Source organism: Prionailurus viverrinus, unplaced genomic scaffold, assembly GCF_022837055.1.
Source record: "Prionailurus viverrinus isolate Anna unplaced genomic scaffold, UM_Priviv_1.0 scaffold_64, whole genome shotgun sequence".
NCBI classification, from domain to species: domain Eukaryota; kingdom Metazoa; phylum Chordata; class Mammalia; order Carnivora; family Felidae; genus Prionailurus; species Prionailurus viverrinus.
The window spans coordinates 94,632-112,229 of NW_025927626.1; the positions used below are offsets into that span (position 1 = coordinate 94,632).

The 17,598-nt window shown below is 38.1% G+C and overlaps 1 protein-coding gene across 1 annotated transcript; it reads right to left on the bottom strand.

Moving 5' to 3' along the window:
* Positions 1-1,837: 1,837 nt before the first annotated feature.
* LOC125159828 (spindlin-3-like) lies at positions 1,838-2,613 on the bottom strand. The gene is given in 3 exon segments (XM_047848500.1): positions 1,838-1,976; positions 1,978-2,084; positions 2,389-2,613. Coding segments are annotated over 3 exon segments (471 nt in total).
* Positions 2,614-17,598: the final 14,985 nt, after the last annotated feature.

Below are 17,598 nucleotides of genomic sequence, written 5' to 3' on the forward strand. Positions count from 1 at the left end.
AGAATTTTTCTTCCAAGTATTTTTGAGAAATGCAAATCTTTTTCTTTCTTTTTTCTTGAGTCAGAACCACAAACGGAGGAGGAGAATAAATCCCATCATACCCGTGCATGTTTTTGTTCTCTTAAGCCACTGTGGTTTATACCCAAGACTATGGTTAACAAACAGGGCTTGACTGCCCCCTTTGGGGGAGACAATAGTATCTTAGGAATATCCTGCTCCCATCTGTGTAAGACTGGTGAATGGTTTTGCTTTTGCCCGTAGAAAGCTGATTCAGAATAGAACAGTAATTAACTCCAAAGTTATCTTACATTCCAGCCTGAAAGTTCACTCCCTATTTTATCCACAATTTACAATTATATCCAGACACATCATTTGCTATAGCTTACAAAGATTACATAATGAGTCTCAAAAATAGCACTAAAATACTCCAAATAATACAATTTTAACAACATAATAAAAATGCCTTAATTTGAACTGTGTGAAACCCATGCCAACAATTAAACTTCTAGGGAAAATAAATGCTCCAAATTAAATTTCTCTCTTAAGGTCCAAAGGAATTAAAGTCCAAAATTCTGTCTTTCCCAATTTCTTGTTTTCTCATTTCAGCCATACAGATCTCATAAAGATGTCTGTACAGATAATGGGGTTCCTTCAGCAGCTGCAGCTTGGACTGTCTTCCTCTTGATTAGATGTAGTTCCTTCATGACCTCAGGAGCTGAATTAATCTAATCCCACAGCTGCATGTCACACAGTTTTTAAGAGTCCACAGTATCAGTAGGATACAAGATTATTATAGTATCAGCCTCACATCCAAAAAATTAGAAAGCAAACTAATCCCCAGCTATTATAAAAGATATCCCAAGCAAATTTATGTCCCCAGGAATTATTACAATAGGTAATACAGATCCACATTGCTGTTGTCAGTCAAATATCTGAGAAGAGACTTAGTGCCATCAAAAGGAAGAAAAGCAGACAGAGAAAACATCAAAGACAAGAGAATATCTTTTTGGTTTCACCCTCAGCAGGATGCCAGTCTGCCTGTGTTGGTAGTCTGGACTCCATGGCTTGTGAACTTAAATTAATTTTAAAGATATTTCCCAAGTGGTTAATTGTACTGCTATGAGTCTCAGCCCCAACGTCGTAAAAGTCCAAGGCCTGTCTGTTACTGCTAATGGAGCTTTTATCAGAAACCCAATGAGAAAGCACTGGCTTTGCTCAGGTGCTTTTCTCCAAAACATTACCTATTTTTCAAACTTGCTTTTTCTACACTTAGTTTAACCTTCACTAATGCCTTTAATAATGGAACATATATGACCCATTCCATTACCTATTTTTCTGCTGCAGTAGGGCTCACACTTTTCTGCACATAGGTTTCATAGGATCAACCAAGAAACAGTATAGAGTTGAAAACAAAACAAAACAAAACCTAACAAATGTCTATTATATTTCTATTTACCAATGCCAGCACCTAAAACATCATTAAGCCTATTGATCACTGAACACTGATTCTAATCTATGTGTTCCACAGTCCTGCTAAGACACCATAAAAGAAACCATTACCACTACACAATATAAAAATAAGGGCCACTGGATGTCAGGCCTTATTCACTAGTTAGACAAATGAATCATTCTCCTGTGGGGAAGAACCAATTAAAAGTTGGGAAAGAAGGACAAAAGATTTCTTCCAAAAATATCTGAGAGGGTGAAAGTTTCATTTTTTTTGGCAAAAGCATGCAAAAAGTGAGAAGACTGTTCTTAAAAATTAGAAACCAATCAAGACCTTTTGTGTGTACAGATTTTACAAAGTCTCACATTTTGGCAAATTTCAAGATGATCCTTAACATGTTTTTAGCAAATCATAGACATAGATATGGAAATCATCATCAAATTTGATGAAGTACACAGAGGGTTTTGTTTCTACTTGTTGCATGATCATGCCAGTTCTCTTGGAGCCATCATCTTTGGCATATTCTACATTTGCCTGCTAGACTGTCCACAACTTCTCCTTGTTCTCTCTCTGCAGGAGGAGAATCATTGGAATCTCGAAGGATGCATAGGTCACCATCTTTATAATCATCTAAGAGCTGGTACATATATAATACAGGATCTTTCTCATAAGTAATATAAAACCATGTGTTCATGACAGGTGCCTGAGCTAAGACCATCCCCCTCAATTCATTTTTGGAACCTTCCTCTATCTTAAAAATATGTTCTACTGCTTTGCCAATCATAATTTCTGCTAAGTGTGTATCACTGATTCTAGACGATACAACTGTATTACAGAAGACTTCAAGTAAGGACACTCTTTTATCTCTGTGAAGTTCCAATCCATAAACACAGTCAAATCCATCATATTTGAAAAAGATACAAAGAGGGATTTACAGGTACCTGATCCAGAATGGTTCCTTTCCACTGTGTTAGAGATTCATCTCCGTCTTTCCATCCTGGCCGACTTCTGCAGCCCACAATGCTCCTCTGATGCTGGGAGGTGGGCCTGCTCCTACGCTTCTTGTGGGCAGCTTTTCTCTTCATCATGGTAACAGACACACTGGTATGTTCTGTGCCTGTCCTAGACGGCTGCCCTGCAACCGCCTTTCCAAATGGGGTCTTCATACCTGCAAGGAGCACAGTAGCAAGGAGGGCCAAGAAAGGAAATTAAGAAAAAAATATATTCAATGCAGGACAAGATGAGCTTTTTCTTTTAATTACTGCACCCCGTCACCCGCGCCTAAATTTTACCTGAAAACTATACAGGAAAGATGGAAATCAAAACATCTTGGCTGCATGCCTGCAGTAAACTTCCTGCCCAGCTCTTTCAGCCTATACTAGAGCAAGGGATCTGAGGCTAGGGTAAAAGAAATAGGGAGCACTCCCCGTTTCTCCCCCCAGCGTCCAACAATTCCCAGACCAAGAGGTACAGACTCCCCAAGGCAGGGGATGGTGGGCGTTACACGCCCAAATCGGGCACCTTGCTGGTGCTTCTGCTGTGAGCCTGTGGCCAAGGAGGATCAGCAGGGGACTAGCTCTGTGCTTATAAGAGCTAGGAGGGAAGAATGCATAGACGGGGCGGGGGAGGGGGGGCGGCATGTCTGGGAGGGTGGCCGGGCAAACAAAGAGCATGGCGGCGGTGTCCCCAGCCCTCCTAATCTGCTGTGCCTCCTCGGCCACATCTGGCTCTCACTAATCGCTGTGTCAGCCACAGTCTCTTCCCTCTTTCTGGAGCACAGCTTCCTGCCTGGAAAGAATCCTCCCCTTCCTGCCAAACTCCGCCCACATTTTCCAAGTCTCAAAGCCTACCACTGCCTTGGATCTAGGAAGCTCTCCTTGTCACCCTGCACACCCCTTTCCAAAGTCAGGAGCCTGGCCCCAAACACCCTCCCACAACGTCTAAGCGCCCCCTCTCCATTTCAAAACTCCAGGCTCCCCACTCCTGCCGTGGTGCCACTGCCTCATCTGCCTTACACCTTTCAAGTATTTGCCTTTTCTTTCCCCTTGCCCTTCTGGAGTTATTCTTTATGTACAGAAACTACCTTTCCTGTCATTTAAGAGGATTTGAGATAGGACCAGAGAAATGTGCTGAACCAACCAGTCTCTAGGTATTTTTTACTGATTAGTCATTCTCAGACTTCTTGAAGATATTTTGTTTCCTTTTTTCCCCTCTTTTTTTTTCTTTTTCGCTGATTGCAAAATAAATACATTAACAATGTAAGCCTGGTGTAAAATTCAGAAAATTGACCTGGAGAAGAAAACAATCAATTTATAAGCACACCTTCCATTCTAAATGACTCACAGCAAAATATTAACATTTTCCATTGCCTTTTTAAAGTTTTTATTTAAATTCCCCTTAGTAAAAGCTGTATATATTAGTTTCAGATGTACAGCTTAATGATTCAAAACTTAAATACAACATCCAGTGCTCATCACAACAAATGTACTCCTGAATCTCTGTCACCTATTTAACCCATCCCTTCACCCACCATCCTTCTGGTAACCTTCAGTTTGTTCTGAATTGTTGTCTGTTTTTTCTTTTCCTTTCCTTTTCTTTTCTTTTGTTTTCTTTTCTTTACTTTTCTTCTTTTCTTTTCTTTTCAATGAATTGTGAATACAGATATACCAATATGCTTCTTTTTTTTCCTTTTTTTGAGCTTTTGTTTAAATTCCAGTTGGTAAACATGCACTGCAGTATTATATTTAGGTGTAGAATTTAGTGATTCATCACTTACGTACAACACCCATTGCTCATCACTACTAGTGCCCTCCTTAACCCATCACTGATTTAGCTCATCCTCCAACCCACCCATCTTCCCTCCAACAACTATCAACTTGTTCTCTATGTTAAGTCTCTTATGGTTTGCCTCCCTCTCCTATTTTCCTCTTACTTCCCCTATGTTCATCTGTTTTGTTTCTTAAATTCCACATATGAGTGAAATCATATGGTATTATTCTTTCTCTGACTGATATATTTTGTTTAGCATAATACACTGTAGCTCCATCCATGATGTTGCCAATGGCAAGATATTCTTTTTGATGGCTGAGTAATATTCCAGTGTGTGTGTGTGTATCATCTCTTCTTTACCTGTTCATCAGTCCATGGACATATGGACTTTTTCCATAATTTGGTTATTGTTGACAATGCTGCTATAAACATCAAGGTGCATGTGCCCTCTCAAATCAGTATTTTTGTACCTTTGGGTAAACACCTTGTAGTGCAATTGCTGGATCATAGGGTAGTTCTCTCTTTAACTTTTTGAGGAATTTCCATACTGTTTTCCAGAGTGGCTGCACCAGTTTGCATTCCCACCAACAGTGTAAGGGGAGGTTCCCAAAATTGTGCATCCTCGCCAACATCCGTTCTTCCCTTTGTTGAAAGTTTTAGCCATTGTGATTGCTGTGAGATGATATCTCATTGTGGTTTCAATACATATTTCCCTCATGATGAGTGATGTTGAGCATCTTTCCATGTGTCTCTTGGCCATTTGGATGTCTTCTTTCGATAAATGTCTATTCGTGTCCTCACAATTTTTAATTGGATTATTTGTTTCTGGGGTGTTAGGTTTTATAAGTCCTTTATATGTTTTGGATAGTAACCCTTTATCAGACATATCATTTGAAAATATATGCTCCCATTCCAGGTGTTGCCTTTTAGTTTTATTGATCATTTCCTTCAGTGTGCAGAAGCTTTTTATTTTGATGTAGCCCCAATAGTTATATTTGTTTTTGTTTCCCTTGACTCAGGAGGCATATCTAGTAAAGTAAGAAGTTGCTGTGGCTGATGTCAAAGAGGTTACTACCTATGTTCTTCTCCAGGATTTTCATGGTTTCAGGTTTCACATTTAGGTCTTTAATCCATTTTGAATTTATTTTTGTTTATGGTGTAGGAAAGTGGTCCAGGTTCATTCTTTGCATGTTGCTGTTTAGCTTTCCCAAAACGATTTATTGGAGAAACTGTCTTTTTACCATTGAACATTCTTTTCTGCTTTGTGGAAGAATAGTTGAACATACAGTTCTGGGTTAATTTCTGGATTTTCTATTCTGGTCTATTGATCTATATGTCAATTTTTGTGTCCAAATCATAGTGTCTTGATCACTACAGCTTTGTAATATAAGTCAAGAATTGTGATGTCTCCTGCATTATTTTCTTTTTCATGGCTTCTTTGGCCATTTGGGTTTTCATGTGATTCCATACAAAATTTAGGATTGTTTGTTCTAGCTCTGTGATAAATGTTGTTAGTATTTTTATAGAGATTGTATTAACTGTGTGGATTGTTTTGGGTGGTATAAATATTTTAACAGTATTTGTTTTTCTAATCCATGAGCTTGGAATATTTTTCCATTTCGTGTGTCATCTTCAATTTCTTTCATCAGTGCTTTATAGTTTTCAAAGTACAGATCTTTTACTACTTCTGTTTTATTCCTTTTTGGTGTAATTGCAAATCATATAGATTCCTTGATTTCTCTTTATACTGCTTCTTTATTGGATTACAGAAATGGAATCAATTTCTGTACTTTAATTTTATATCCTGCAATGTTACTGAATTTGTGTATCAGTTCTAATAATTGCTTTGGTGGTGTTTTGCTATTTCTATATAGAGTGTCATGTCATCTCAAATAGTTAAAGTTTGACTTCTTCCTTGGTGATGCCATTTGTTTCTTTATGTTGCCTGATTGCTGTGGCTAGGACTTCCAGTCCTCTGTTAAATAACAGTGGTGAGAGAAGACATCCCTGTCTTGTTCCTGACCTGAGAGTAAAAGCTCTCAAGTTGGCCCCATTGAGGATGGTATTAGCCGTGGGTGTTTCATATATGGCCTTTATTATGTTGAAGTATATTCCCTGTAACCATACTTTGGTGATTTTTTAAAATCATTAATGGTTGTTGTACTCTGTCAGATGGTGTTTCTGAGTCTATTGAGAGGATCAGATGGCTGTTATCTTTTCTTTTATTAGTGTAATATATCATGTTGATTGATTTTTAAATACTGAAGCATAGTTGTAGCACAGGAATAAATGCCACTTGATGTGTTGGGTGATTCGTTTAACATGTTGTTGGGATTTGATTTCCTAGTATTTCCTTGATAACTTTTGCATCCATGTTCATCAGGGATCTAAGCCTGTAATTTTCTTTTTATCTGGTTTAGTTATCAGGTTAATACTGGTCTCATACAATAAATTTGTAAGTTTTCCTTTCGTTTCTAATTTTTGGAACACTTTGAGAAGAATATATATTAATGATTCTTTAAATGCTTGGTAGAATTCACTGTGAAGCCATCTGGCCCTGGACCTTTATTTTTTGGGGGGATTTTTGAATACTGATCCAAATTCTTTGCTGGTTACCGATCTGTTCAAGTATTTTTATTTCTTCCTGTTTCAGTTTTTTTATATTAAACTATACATTAGGCATTTTTATTTTTTAAATATAATTTATTGTCAAATTGGCATACATACAACACCCAGTGATAATCCTAACAAGTGCCTCCTCAATGCCCATCACCCATTTCCCCTCTCCCCCACACCCTTGTCCACCCTCAGTTTGTTCTCTGTATTTAAGATTCTGGTGGTTTGCCTCCTTGCCTCTATGTTTGTAACTATTTTTCCCCTTCCTTTCCCCCATGGTCTTCTGTTAAGTTTCTCAAGATCCACATATGAGTGAAAACATATGATATCTGTCCTTCTATGACTGACTTATTTCACTCAGCATAATACCTTCCAGTTCCATCCACATTGCTGCAAATGGCATGATTTCATTCTTTCTTATTGCCAAGTAGTAATCCATTATATATATAAACCATAATTTCTTTATCCATTCATCAGTTGAAGGGCATTTAAGTTCCTTCCATAATTAGGCTATTGTTGAAAGTGCTGGTACATGTGCCCCATGCATCAGCACTCCTGTGTATACCTTGGGTGAATTCCCAGTAGTGCTATTGCTGAGTCATAGGGTAGTTTTATTTTTAATTTTTTTCAGGAAACTCCACTCTGTTTTCTAGAGTGGCAGCACAAGCTTGCTATCCCACCAACAGTGCAAGAGGGTTCCCATTTCTTCACATCCTCAGCAGCATCTGTAGTTTCCTGATTTGTTCATTTTAGCCACTTTGACCATCGTGAGGTGCTATCTCAGCGTGGTTTTGATTTGTATTTCCCTGATGATGAGTGACATTGAGCGTCTTTTCATGTGTCTGTTGGTCATCTGGATGTCTTCTTTGGAAAAGTGCTTATTCATATCTTCTGTCCATTTGTTCACTGGATTATTTGTTTTTTGGGTGTTGAGTTTGGTAAGTTCTTTATAGATTTTGGGTAATAACCCTTTATCTGATATGTCATTTGCAAATATCTTTTCCCATTTTGCCAGTTGCCTTTTATATTTGTTGATCGTTTCCTTTGCAGTGCAGAAGCTTTAAATCTTGATTAGATCCCAATAGTTCATTTTGCTTTTAGTTCCTTTGCCTTTGTAGATGTGTTGAATAAGAAATTGCTGCGGCTTAGATGAAAGAGGTTGTTGCCTGCTTTCTCCTCTAGGGTTTTGGTGGTTTCCTGTCTCACCTTTAGGTCTTTTGTCCATTTTGAGTTTATTTTTTGTGTATGGAGTAAGAAAGTGGTCTAGATTTATTCTTCTGCATGTTTCTGTCTAGTTCTCCCAGCACCATTTGCTAAAGAGACTGTATTTTTTTCCATTGGATGCGCTTTCCTGCTTTGTCAAAGATTAGTTGGCCAGACATTTGTGCGTCCAATTCTGGGTTATCTATTCTATACCATTGGCCTATGTGTCTGTTTTTGTGCCAATACCATACTGTCCTGATGATTACAGCTTCGTAGTAAAGGCTAAAGTCTGGGATTGTGATGCCTCCTGCTTTGGTCTTCTTCTTCAGTATTACTTTGGCTATTAGGGGTCTTTTGTGGTTCCATACAAATTTTAGGATTGTTTGTTTTGGCTTTGAGAAGAATGCTAGTGCAATTTTGATTGGGATTGCATTGAATGTGTAGATAGCTTTGGGTAGTATTGACATTTTAACAATATTTATTTTTCCTATACATTAGCATGGAATGTGCTTCCAGACTCATTCCATGAAGCCAGTATTACCCTGATTCCCAAAGCAGACAGAGACCCCACAAAAAAGGAGAATTACAGGCCAATATCCCTAGTGAACATGGATGCAAAAATTTGCAACAAGATAGTAGCAAATCGAATTCAACAGAATATAGAAAGAATTACTCACCATGATGAAGTGGAATTCATTCCTGGGGCTTGTTCCATATTCACAAATCAATCAATGTGATATATCACGTTAATAAAAGAAAGGATAAGAACCATATGATCCTGTCAATAGATGCAGAAAAAGCTACAGCTTTTTCTACAGAAAAAAAACTACAGCATCCTTTCTTAATAAAAACCCTCAAGAAAGTCGGGATAGAAGGAACATTCTTAAACATCATAAAAGCCATTTATGAAGAGCCCACAGCTAATATCATCCTTACTGGGGAAAAACTGAGAGCTTTCCCCCTGAGATGAGGAACACGATGGGGATGTCCACTCTCACCACTGTTCTTTAACATAGTGTTGGAAGTCCTAGCATCAGCAATCAGACAACAAAATGAAATAAAAGGCATCAAAATTGGCAAAGAAGTCAAACTTTCACTTTTCACAGACGATATGATACTCTACATGGAAAATCCAAAAGACTCTACCAAAATACTGCTATAACTGATACATGAATTCAGCAAAGTCACGGGGTACAAAATCAATGTACAGAAATGGGTTGCATTTTTATACACCAATAATGAAGCAACAGAAAGAGAATTAAAGAAACTGATCCCATTTACAATTGCATGAAGAACCATAAAATACCCAGGAATAAATGTGACCAAATATGTCTGTATGCTGAAAACTATAGAAAGCTTATGAAGGAAATTGAAGAAGACACAAAGAAATTTTTTTAATGTTTCAAGTTTTATTTAAATTCTACTTAGTTTACAGTGTTATACTAGTTTCAGACATAGAATTCAGTGATTCATCACCCACACATAACATCTGGTGCTTATCACAAGACCCATCCTTAATACTCATCACCCATTTTGCCCATCCTCCCTCCCACCTCTACTACAACAACCTTCACTTTGTATGTTACAATAAGAGTCTCTTACGGTTTGTGCCATTTTTTCCTTTCCTCTCTTATAATCTGTTTTATTTTTTCAAACTCACATATGAGTGAAATCCTATGGCATTTGTCTTTTTCTGACTGACTTATTTCACTTAACATATTCACTCTAGTTCCATCCACATCATTGCAAATAGCAAGATTGCATTCTTCTTGATGGCTGATATTCCATTCTTTCTTTTTTTCCTTTCTTTACAAGATTTTATTTAAATTGAAGTGAGTTAACATATATACTCTAGTATTGGTTTCAGGAATAGAAGTTGGTGATTTATAACTTACATATAACACCCATTATCACCACAAGAACTGCCCTCCTTAAAGCTCATCACACATTTAGCCCATATCTCCACCCACCTCCACTCCAGCAACCCTCATTTTGTTCTCTTTAGTTAAGAATCTCTTATGGTTTGCCTTCCTCTCTGTTTTTATCTTTTAATTTTCTGCCCCTTCTCCTATGTTCATCTGTTTTGTTTCTTTCTTATTTTCTTTTTAATTCTACCACCTTTCCATATATATTAAACAGCTTATGTGTATTTGGGCTCTTTCCATAATTTGACTATTATTGATTGTGCTGCTACACACATCAGGGTGCATGTGCCCCTCTGAATCAGTATTTTTTATCTTTTGCGTAATGCCTAACAATGCAATTGCTGGGTCATAGGGCAGTTGTAATTTTAATTTTTGAGGAAACTTCACATTGTTTTCCAGAGTGGCTGCACCATTTTGCATTCCCACCAACAGTGTAACAGTGTTCCCCTTTCTCCACATCCTCACCCATATCTGTGTTTCTTATGTTGTTAATTTTAGTCATTCTGACAGGTGTGATTTAGTATCTCATTATAGTGTTGATTCGTATTTCCCTGATGATGAGTGTTGTTGAGCATCTTTTTATGTGTCATTTGGTCATCTGCATGTCTTCACTTGATTATGTCTATTCATGTCTACTGCCAATTTTTAACTGGATTATTTGTTTTTGGGGAGTTGAATTTGGTAAGTTCTTTATAGATTTTGATACTAACTCTTTATTCGATATGTCATTTGCAAATATCTTTTTCCATTCCAATGGTTGCCTTTTAGTTTTGTTGATTGTATCCTTCACTATGCAAAATCATTTTGTTTGATGAGCTCCCAATAATTGATTTTTGGTTTTGTTTCCCTTGACAAAGGAGATGTATCTAGTAAAAATTTCCTATGGCCGAGGCCAAAGAGGTCTTCTCATCTAGGGTTTTGATGGTTTCCTGTCTCACATTTGGGACTTTCTCTATTTTGAGTTTATTTTTGTGTATGGTGTAAGAATCTGACCCAGGTTCATTCTTATGCATGCTTCTGTCCATTTTTCACATCACTTATTGAGGAGACTGTCTTTTTTTCCAACAATTATTCTTTCCTGCTTCATTCAAGATTAGTTGACCATATATTGTGGGTCCATTTCTGGGTTCTCTATTCTGTTCCATTGATCTGTCTGTTTTTGTGCTAGTACCATACTTTCTTGAATGTTACAGCCTTGTAATACAGCTTAAGTCTGGAATTGTGATGCCTCCAGCTTTTTTTTCCCAAGATTGCTTTGTCTATTCAAAGTCTTTTGTGGTTCTGTACAAGTGTTAGGTTTGTTTCTTCTAGTTCTGTGAAAAATTCTGGTGGTATTTTCATAGAGATTGCTTTCAATGTGTAGATTGCTTTGGGTAGTATAGACATTTTAACAATGTTTTATTTTCCAATCCTTGAATATGGAATATTTTCCCATTTCTATGTTTCATCTTCAGTATCTTCCATAAGCGTTCTATACATTTCAGAGTACACATCTTTACTTTTTTTTTTTTGTTGTTAAATTTCTTCTTAGGTATCTTGTGGTTTTGGGGGCAATTGTAAATGGGATTGATAACTGGGTTTCTTTTTCTGCTGTTTTTTTATTTGTTTGCAGAAATGCAACTGATTTATGTACATTGACTTTGTATCCTGCAACTTTACTGAATTTGTGTAATGACTAACAATTTTTTCATGGCATCATTCAGGTTTCCTATATAGAGTATTCTGTCATCTGCAAATAGTGAAACTTTGACTTCTTCCATGCCAATTTTATTTCCTTTTATTTCCTTTTCTTGTCTAATTGCTGAGGCTAGGATGTCTACTACTATGTTAAATGACAATGGAAACAGTGTACATTCCTGTCTTATTTCTGACTAAAGAGGAAAATCTCAGTTTCCCCTTTGAGGATATTAACTGTGGGTCTTTTTTTTAAGTTTAAATAACTATTTTTAAATATGAACTTTATTGCCGAATTGGTCTCCGTACAATACCCAGTGCTCATCCTAAAAGGTGCCCTCCTCAATACCCATCACCCACGCCCCCTCCCTCCCACCCCCCATCAACCCTCAGTTTGTTCTCAGTTTTTAAGAGTCTCTTATGCTTTGGCTCCCTCCCTCTCTAATCTCATTTTTATTTCTTCCCCTCCACCATGGACTTCTGATAAGTTTCTCAGGATCCACATAAGAGTGAAACATATGGTGTCTGTCTTTCTCTGTATGGCTTATTTCACTTAGCACACACTCTCCAGTTCCATCCACGTTGCTACAAAAGGCCAGATTTCATTCTTTCTCATTGCCACGTAGTATTCCATTGTGTAATATAAACCACAATTTCTTTATCCATTTGTCAGTTGATGGACATTTAGTCTCTTTCCATAATTTGGCTATTGTTGAGAGAGCTGCTATAAACATTGGGGTACAGGTGTCCCTATGAGTCAGCACTCCTGTACCCTTGGGTAAATTCCTAGCAGTGCTATTGCTGGGTCAAAGGGTAGATCTATTTTTCATTTTTTGAGGAACCTCCACACTATTTTCCAGAGCAGCTGCACCAGTTTGCATTCCCACCAACAGTGCAAGAGGGTTCCCGTTTCTCCACAACCTTGCCAGCATCTATAGTCTCCTGATTTGTTCATTTTAGCCACTCTGCCTGGCGTGAGGTGAAATCCGAGTGTGGTTTTGATTTGTATTTCCCTGATGAGGAGCAACGTTGAGCATCTTTTCATGTGCCTATTGGCCATCTGGATGTCTTCTTTAGAGAAGTGTCTATTCATGTTTTATGCCCATTTCTTCACTGGATTATTTGTTTTTCGGGTGTGGAGTTCGGTGAGCTCTTTATAGATTTTGGATACTAGTCCTTTGTCCGATATTTCATTTGCAAATATCTTTTCCCATTCCATCGCTTGCCTTTTAGTTTTGTTGATTATTTCCTTTGCTGTGCAGAAGATTTTTATCTTCATGAGGTCCCAATAGTTCATTTTTGCTTTTAATTCCCTTGCTTTTGGGGATGTGTCAAGTAAGAAATTGCTACGGCTGAGGTCAGAGAGGTCTTGACATTTTAGCAATATTTATTTTTCCAACCCATGAGCAGGGAATGTTTTTGCAATTCTTTTTATCTTCTTCAATTTCCTTCATAAGCATTCTATAGTTTTCAGCATAGAGATCTTTTACATCTTTGGTTAGGTATATTATTAAGTATTTTGTAATTCTTGGTGCAACTGTGGATGGGATAATTTTTTATTTGTCTTTCTGTTGCTTCATTATTAGTGTACAAGAATGCAACTGATTTCTCTACATTGATTTTGTATCCTGCAACTTTGCTGAATTCATGTATCAGTTCTAGCAAACTTTTGGTGGAGTCTACTGGATTTTCCATGTATAATACCATGTCATCTGCAAAAAGTGAAAGCTTGACTTCATCTTTGCCAATTTTGACGCCTTTGATTTCCTTTTATTGTCTGATTGCTGATGCTAGCACATCCAACACTATGTTAGACACCAGTGGTGAGAGTGGATATCCCTGTCATGTTCCTGATCTCAGGGGAAAGCTCTCAGTTTTTCCCCCATTGATGATGATATTAGCTGTGGGCTTTCCGTAAATGGTTTTTATAATGTTTAAGTATGTTCCTTTTATCCCGACTTTCTCTAGGGTTTTTATAAGAACCTATGTTAAATTTTGTCCAATGCATTTTCTGCATCGATTGACAGGATCATATGGTTCTTATCTTTTCTTTTATTAATGTGATGTATAAAGTTGATTGATTTGCTAATGTGGAACCAATCTTGCAGCCTAGACATGAATCACACTTGACCATGGTGAATAATTCTTTTCATATGTTGTTGAATTTGATTTGCTAGTATCTTATTGAGAATTTTTGCATCCATATTCATTAGGGATATTGGCCTGTAGTTCTCTTTTTTTACTGGGTCTCTCTCTGGTTTAGGAATGAAAGTAACACTGGCTTCACAGAATGAGTCTGGATGTTTTACTTCCCTTTCTATTTTTTGGAACAGCTTGAGAAGAATAGGTATTGTCTCTGCTTTATATGTCTGGTAGAATTCCCCTGGGAAGCCAACTGGTCCTGGACTCTTACTTGTTTGGAGATTTTTGATACCTGATTCAATTTCTTCGCTGGTTATGAATATGTTCAAGTTTTCTATTTCTTCCTGTTTGAGTTTTGGAAGTGTGTGGGTTTTAGGTATTTATCCATTTCTTCCAGGTTTTCCAGTTTTTTGGCATATAAATTTTCATCGTATTCCCTGAAAATTGCTTGTATTTCTGAAGGATTGGTTGTAATAATTCCATTTTCATTCATGATTTTATCTATTTGGGTCTTCTCCCTTTTGTTTTTGAAAAGCCTGGCTAGAGGTTTATCAATTTTGTTTACTTTTTCAAAAAACCAACTCTTGGTTTCATTGATCTGCCCTACAGTTTTGTTAGATTGTATATTGTATATTTCTGCTCTGATCGTTATTATTTCTCTTCTTCTGCTGGGTTTGGGGTGTCTCTGCTGCTCTGCTTCTATTTCCTTTAGGCGTGCTGTTAGATTTTGTATTTGGGATTTTTCTTGTGTCTTGAGATAGGCCTGGGTTGCAATGTATTTTCCTCTCAGGACTGTCTTCGCTGCATTCCTAAGCTTTGGATTGTTGTATTTTCATTTTCGTTTGTTTCCATATATTTTAAAATATCTTCTCTATTTGTCTGGTTGACCCATTCCTTCTTTACTAGGGTGTTCTTTAACCTCTATGCTTTTGGAGGTTTTCCAAACTTTTTTTCCTGTGGTTGATTTCAAGCTTCATAGCATTGTGGTCTGAAAATGTGCATGCTATGATCTCAATTCTTGTATACTTATGGAGGGCTCTTTTGTGACCCAGTATGTGATCTATCTTGGAGAATGTTCCATGTGCACTCGAGAAGAAAGTGTATTCTGTTGCTTTGGGATGCAGAGTTCTAAATACATCTGTCAAGTCCATCTGATCCAGTGTATCATTCAGGGCCCTTGTTTCTTTATTGATCCTGTGTCTAGATGATCTATCCATTATTGTAAGTGGAGTATTAGAGTCCCTTGCAATTACCACATTCTTATCAATAAGGTTGCTTATGTTTGTGATTAATTGTTTTATATATATATATATATATATATATATATATATATGAGGGCTCCTGTATTGAGCTCATAGCATTTATAATTGTTATCTCTTCCTGATAGGAGACCCTGTAATTATTATATAATGTCTTTCTTCATCTCTTGTTACATCCTTTAATTAAAAGTCTAGTTTCTCTGATGGCTACTGCAGCTTTCTTTTGACTTCCAGAAGTATGATAATTAGATACTTCTCCATCCCCTCACTTTCAATGTGAAGGTGTCCTCAGGTCTAAAATGAGTCTCGTAGACAGCAAATAGATGGGTCTTGTTTTTTTATCCATTCTGATACCCTATGTGTTTTGGTTGGAGTGTTTATTCCATTTACATTCAGTGTTATTATAGTAAGATATGGGTTTAAAGTCATTGTGATGTCTGTAGGTTTAATTCTTGTAGTGATGTCTCTGGTACTTTCTGGTCCTTGCAACATTTCACTCGCAGAGTCCCCCTTAGGATCTCTTGTAGGGCTGGTTTAGTGGTGATGAATTCCTTCAGTTTTTGTTTGGGAAAACCTTTATCTCTCCTTCTATTCTAAATGACAGACGTGCTGGATAAAGGATTCTTGGCTGCATATTTTTTCTGTTCATCACATTGTAGATTTCCTGCCATTCCTTTCTGGCCTGCAAGATTTCAGTAGTTAGATCCATCACTAGTTTTATCAGCCTCCCTTTATATGTTAGAACATGTTTATCCCTAGCTGCTTTCAGAATTATCTCTTTACCCTTGTATTTTGCCAGTTTCACTATGATATGTCATGCGGAAGATCGCTTCAAGTGACGTCTGAAGGGAGTTCTCTGTGCTCTTGGATTTCAATGCCTTTTCCCTTCCCCAGGTCAGGGAAGATCTCAGCTATGTACACCTTCAGCTCTTTTCTCTCTCTCTCCCTCCTATGGATCCTAATGATGCGTATGTTATTGCGTTTTATTTCATCACTTAGTTCTCTAATTCTCCCCTCATACTCCTGGATTTTTTATCTCTCTTTTTCTCAGCTTCCTCTTTTTCCATAATTTTATCTTCTAATTCACGTATTCTCTTCTCTGCTTCTTCAATCTGAGTTGTGGTCACCTCCATTTTACTTTGCACCTCATTTATAGCATTTTTTAGCTCCTCCTAACTGTTTCTTAATCCCTTGATCTATGTAGCAATAGATTCTCCTCTGTCCTGTATACTTTTTCCAAGCCCAGTGATTAATTTTATGACTATTAATTTAAATTCTTTTTCTGTTACATTGCTTAAATCGTTTTTGATCAGTTGGTTAGCTGTCAGTACCTCCTGGAGTTTCTTTTGAGGAGAATTCTTCTGTTTCATCATTTTGGATAGTCACTGGAGTTGCATGGAACTGCAGGACCCTTCCTCTGTGCTGTCTGGAGTAACTTGCATCGGTGGGCGGGGCCGCAGTCAGACCTGATGTTTTCCCTAGCCCACTGCTGGGGCCACATTCAGACTGGTGTGTACCTTATCTTCCCCTCTCCCAGGGGCAGAACTCACTGTGGAGTGGTGTGGCCCCTGTCTGGGCTACTTGCACACTGCCAGGCTTGTGGTGCTGCTTTGATGGGATCTGGTGTATTAGCTGGGGTGGATTCACAAGGTGCAAAGGGGCCAGAGGGGTAAGCTCAGCTCGCTTTGCCTTCAGTGGTCTGCCACTGGAGGGGCCCTGTGGCACTGGGAGAGAGGCAGCCCCATCGGAGGGATGGATCAACAGAAGCACAGCATTGGATGTTTTCATGGTGGAAGCAAGTTTGGTGCCGGGAACTGGTTCCCTTTGGAATTGTGGCTGGGGGATGGGAGAGGGAGATGGCGCTGGCCAGTGCTTTTGTTCCCCACTGATCTGAGCTCTGTCTCTCCTGGCTCAACAACTCTCCTTCCCATTGTCCTCTAGCCGTCTTACTCTGTGAGCAGAGCTGTTGACTTATAACATTCCAGATGTTAAGTCCTGCTGCCTGTCAGAATTCATGGAGTCCTTCCCCTCTGCTTTTGCAAGTCAGACTCATGGGCTCTGCCTTGCTGGGGGCTGCTCCTCCACCACCCCGGGTCCCTCCTGCCAGTCCGTGTAGCACGCACTGCCTCTCCACCTTCCCTACCCTCTTCTGTGAGCCTCTTGTCTACACTTGGCTCTGGAGAGTCCCTTCTGCTAGTCTTTTGGTGGATTTCTGGGTTATTTAGGCAGATGTGGGTGGAATCTATAACTGTGGGTCTTTAATATATGGCCTTGATGATGTTGAGGCCTGTTCCCTCTACCCTGTTTTGTTGACGGTTTTTATCAAGAATTGATGTTGTACATTCTCAAATGCTATTCTTTTTTGCATCTATTGAGAGGATCATATTTTTCTTATCATTGATTTTATCAGCGTGGTTTGTCACATTGATTTGGGAACATTAAGTCACTCTTGCATACTGGGAATAATTCCTATTGATCTCTGATTCTTTTAATGTACTTCTGGATTTGATTTGCTAGTATCTTGTTGAGAATGTTTGCATCCAAGTTCATTAGGTATGTTGGC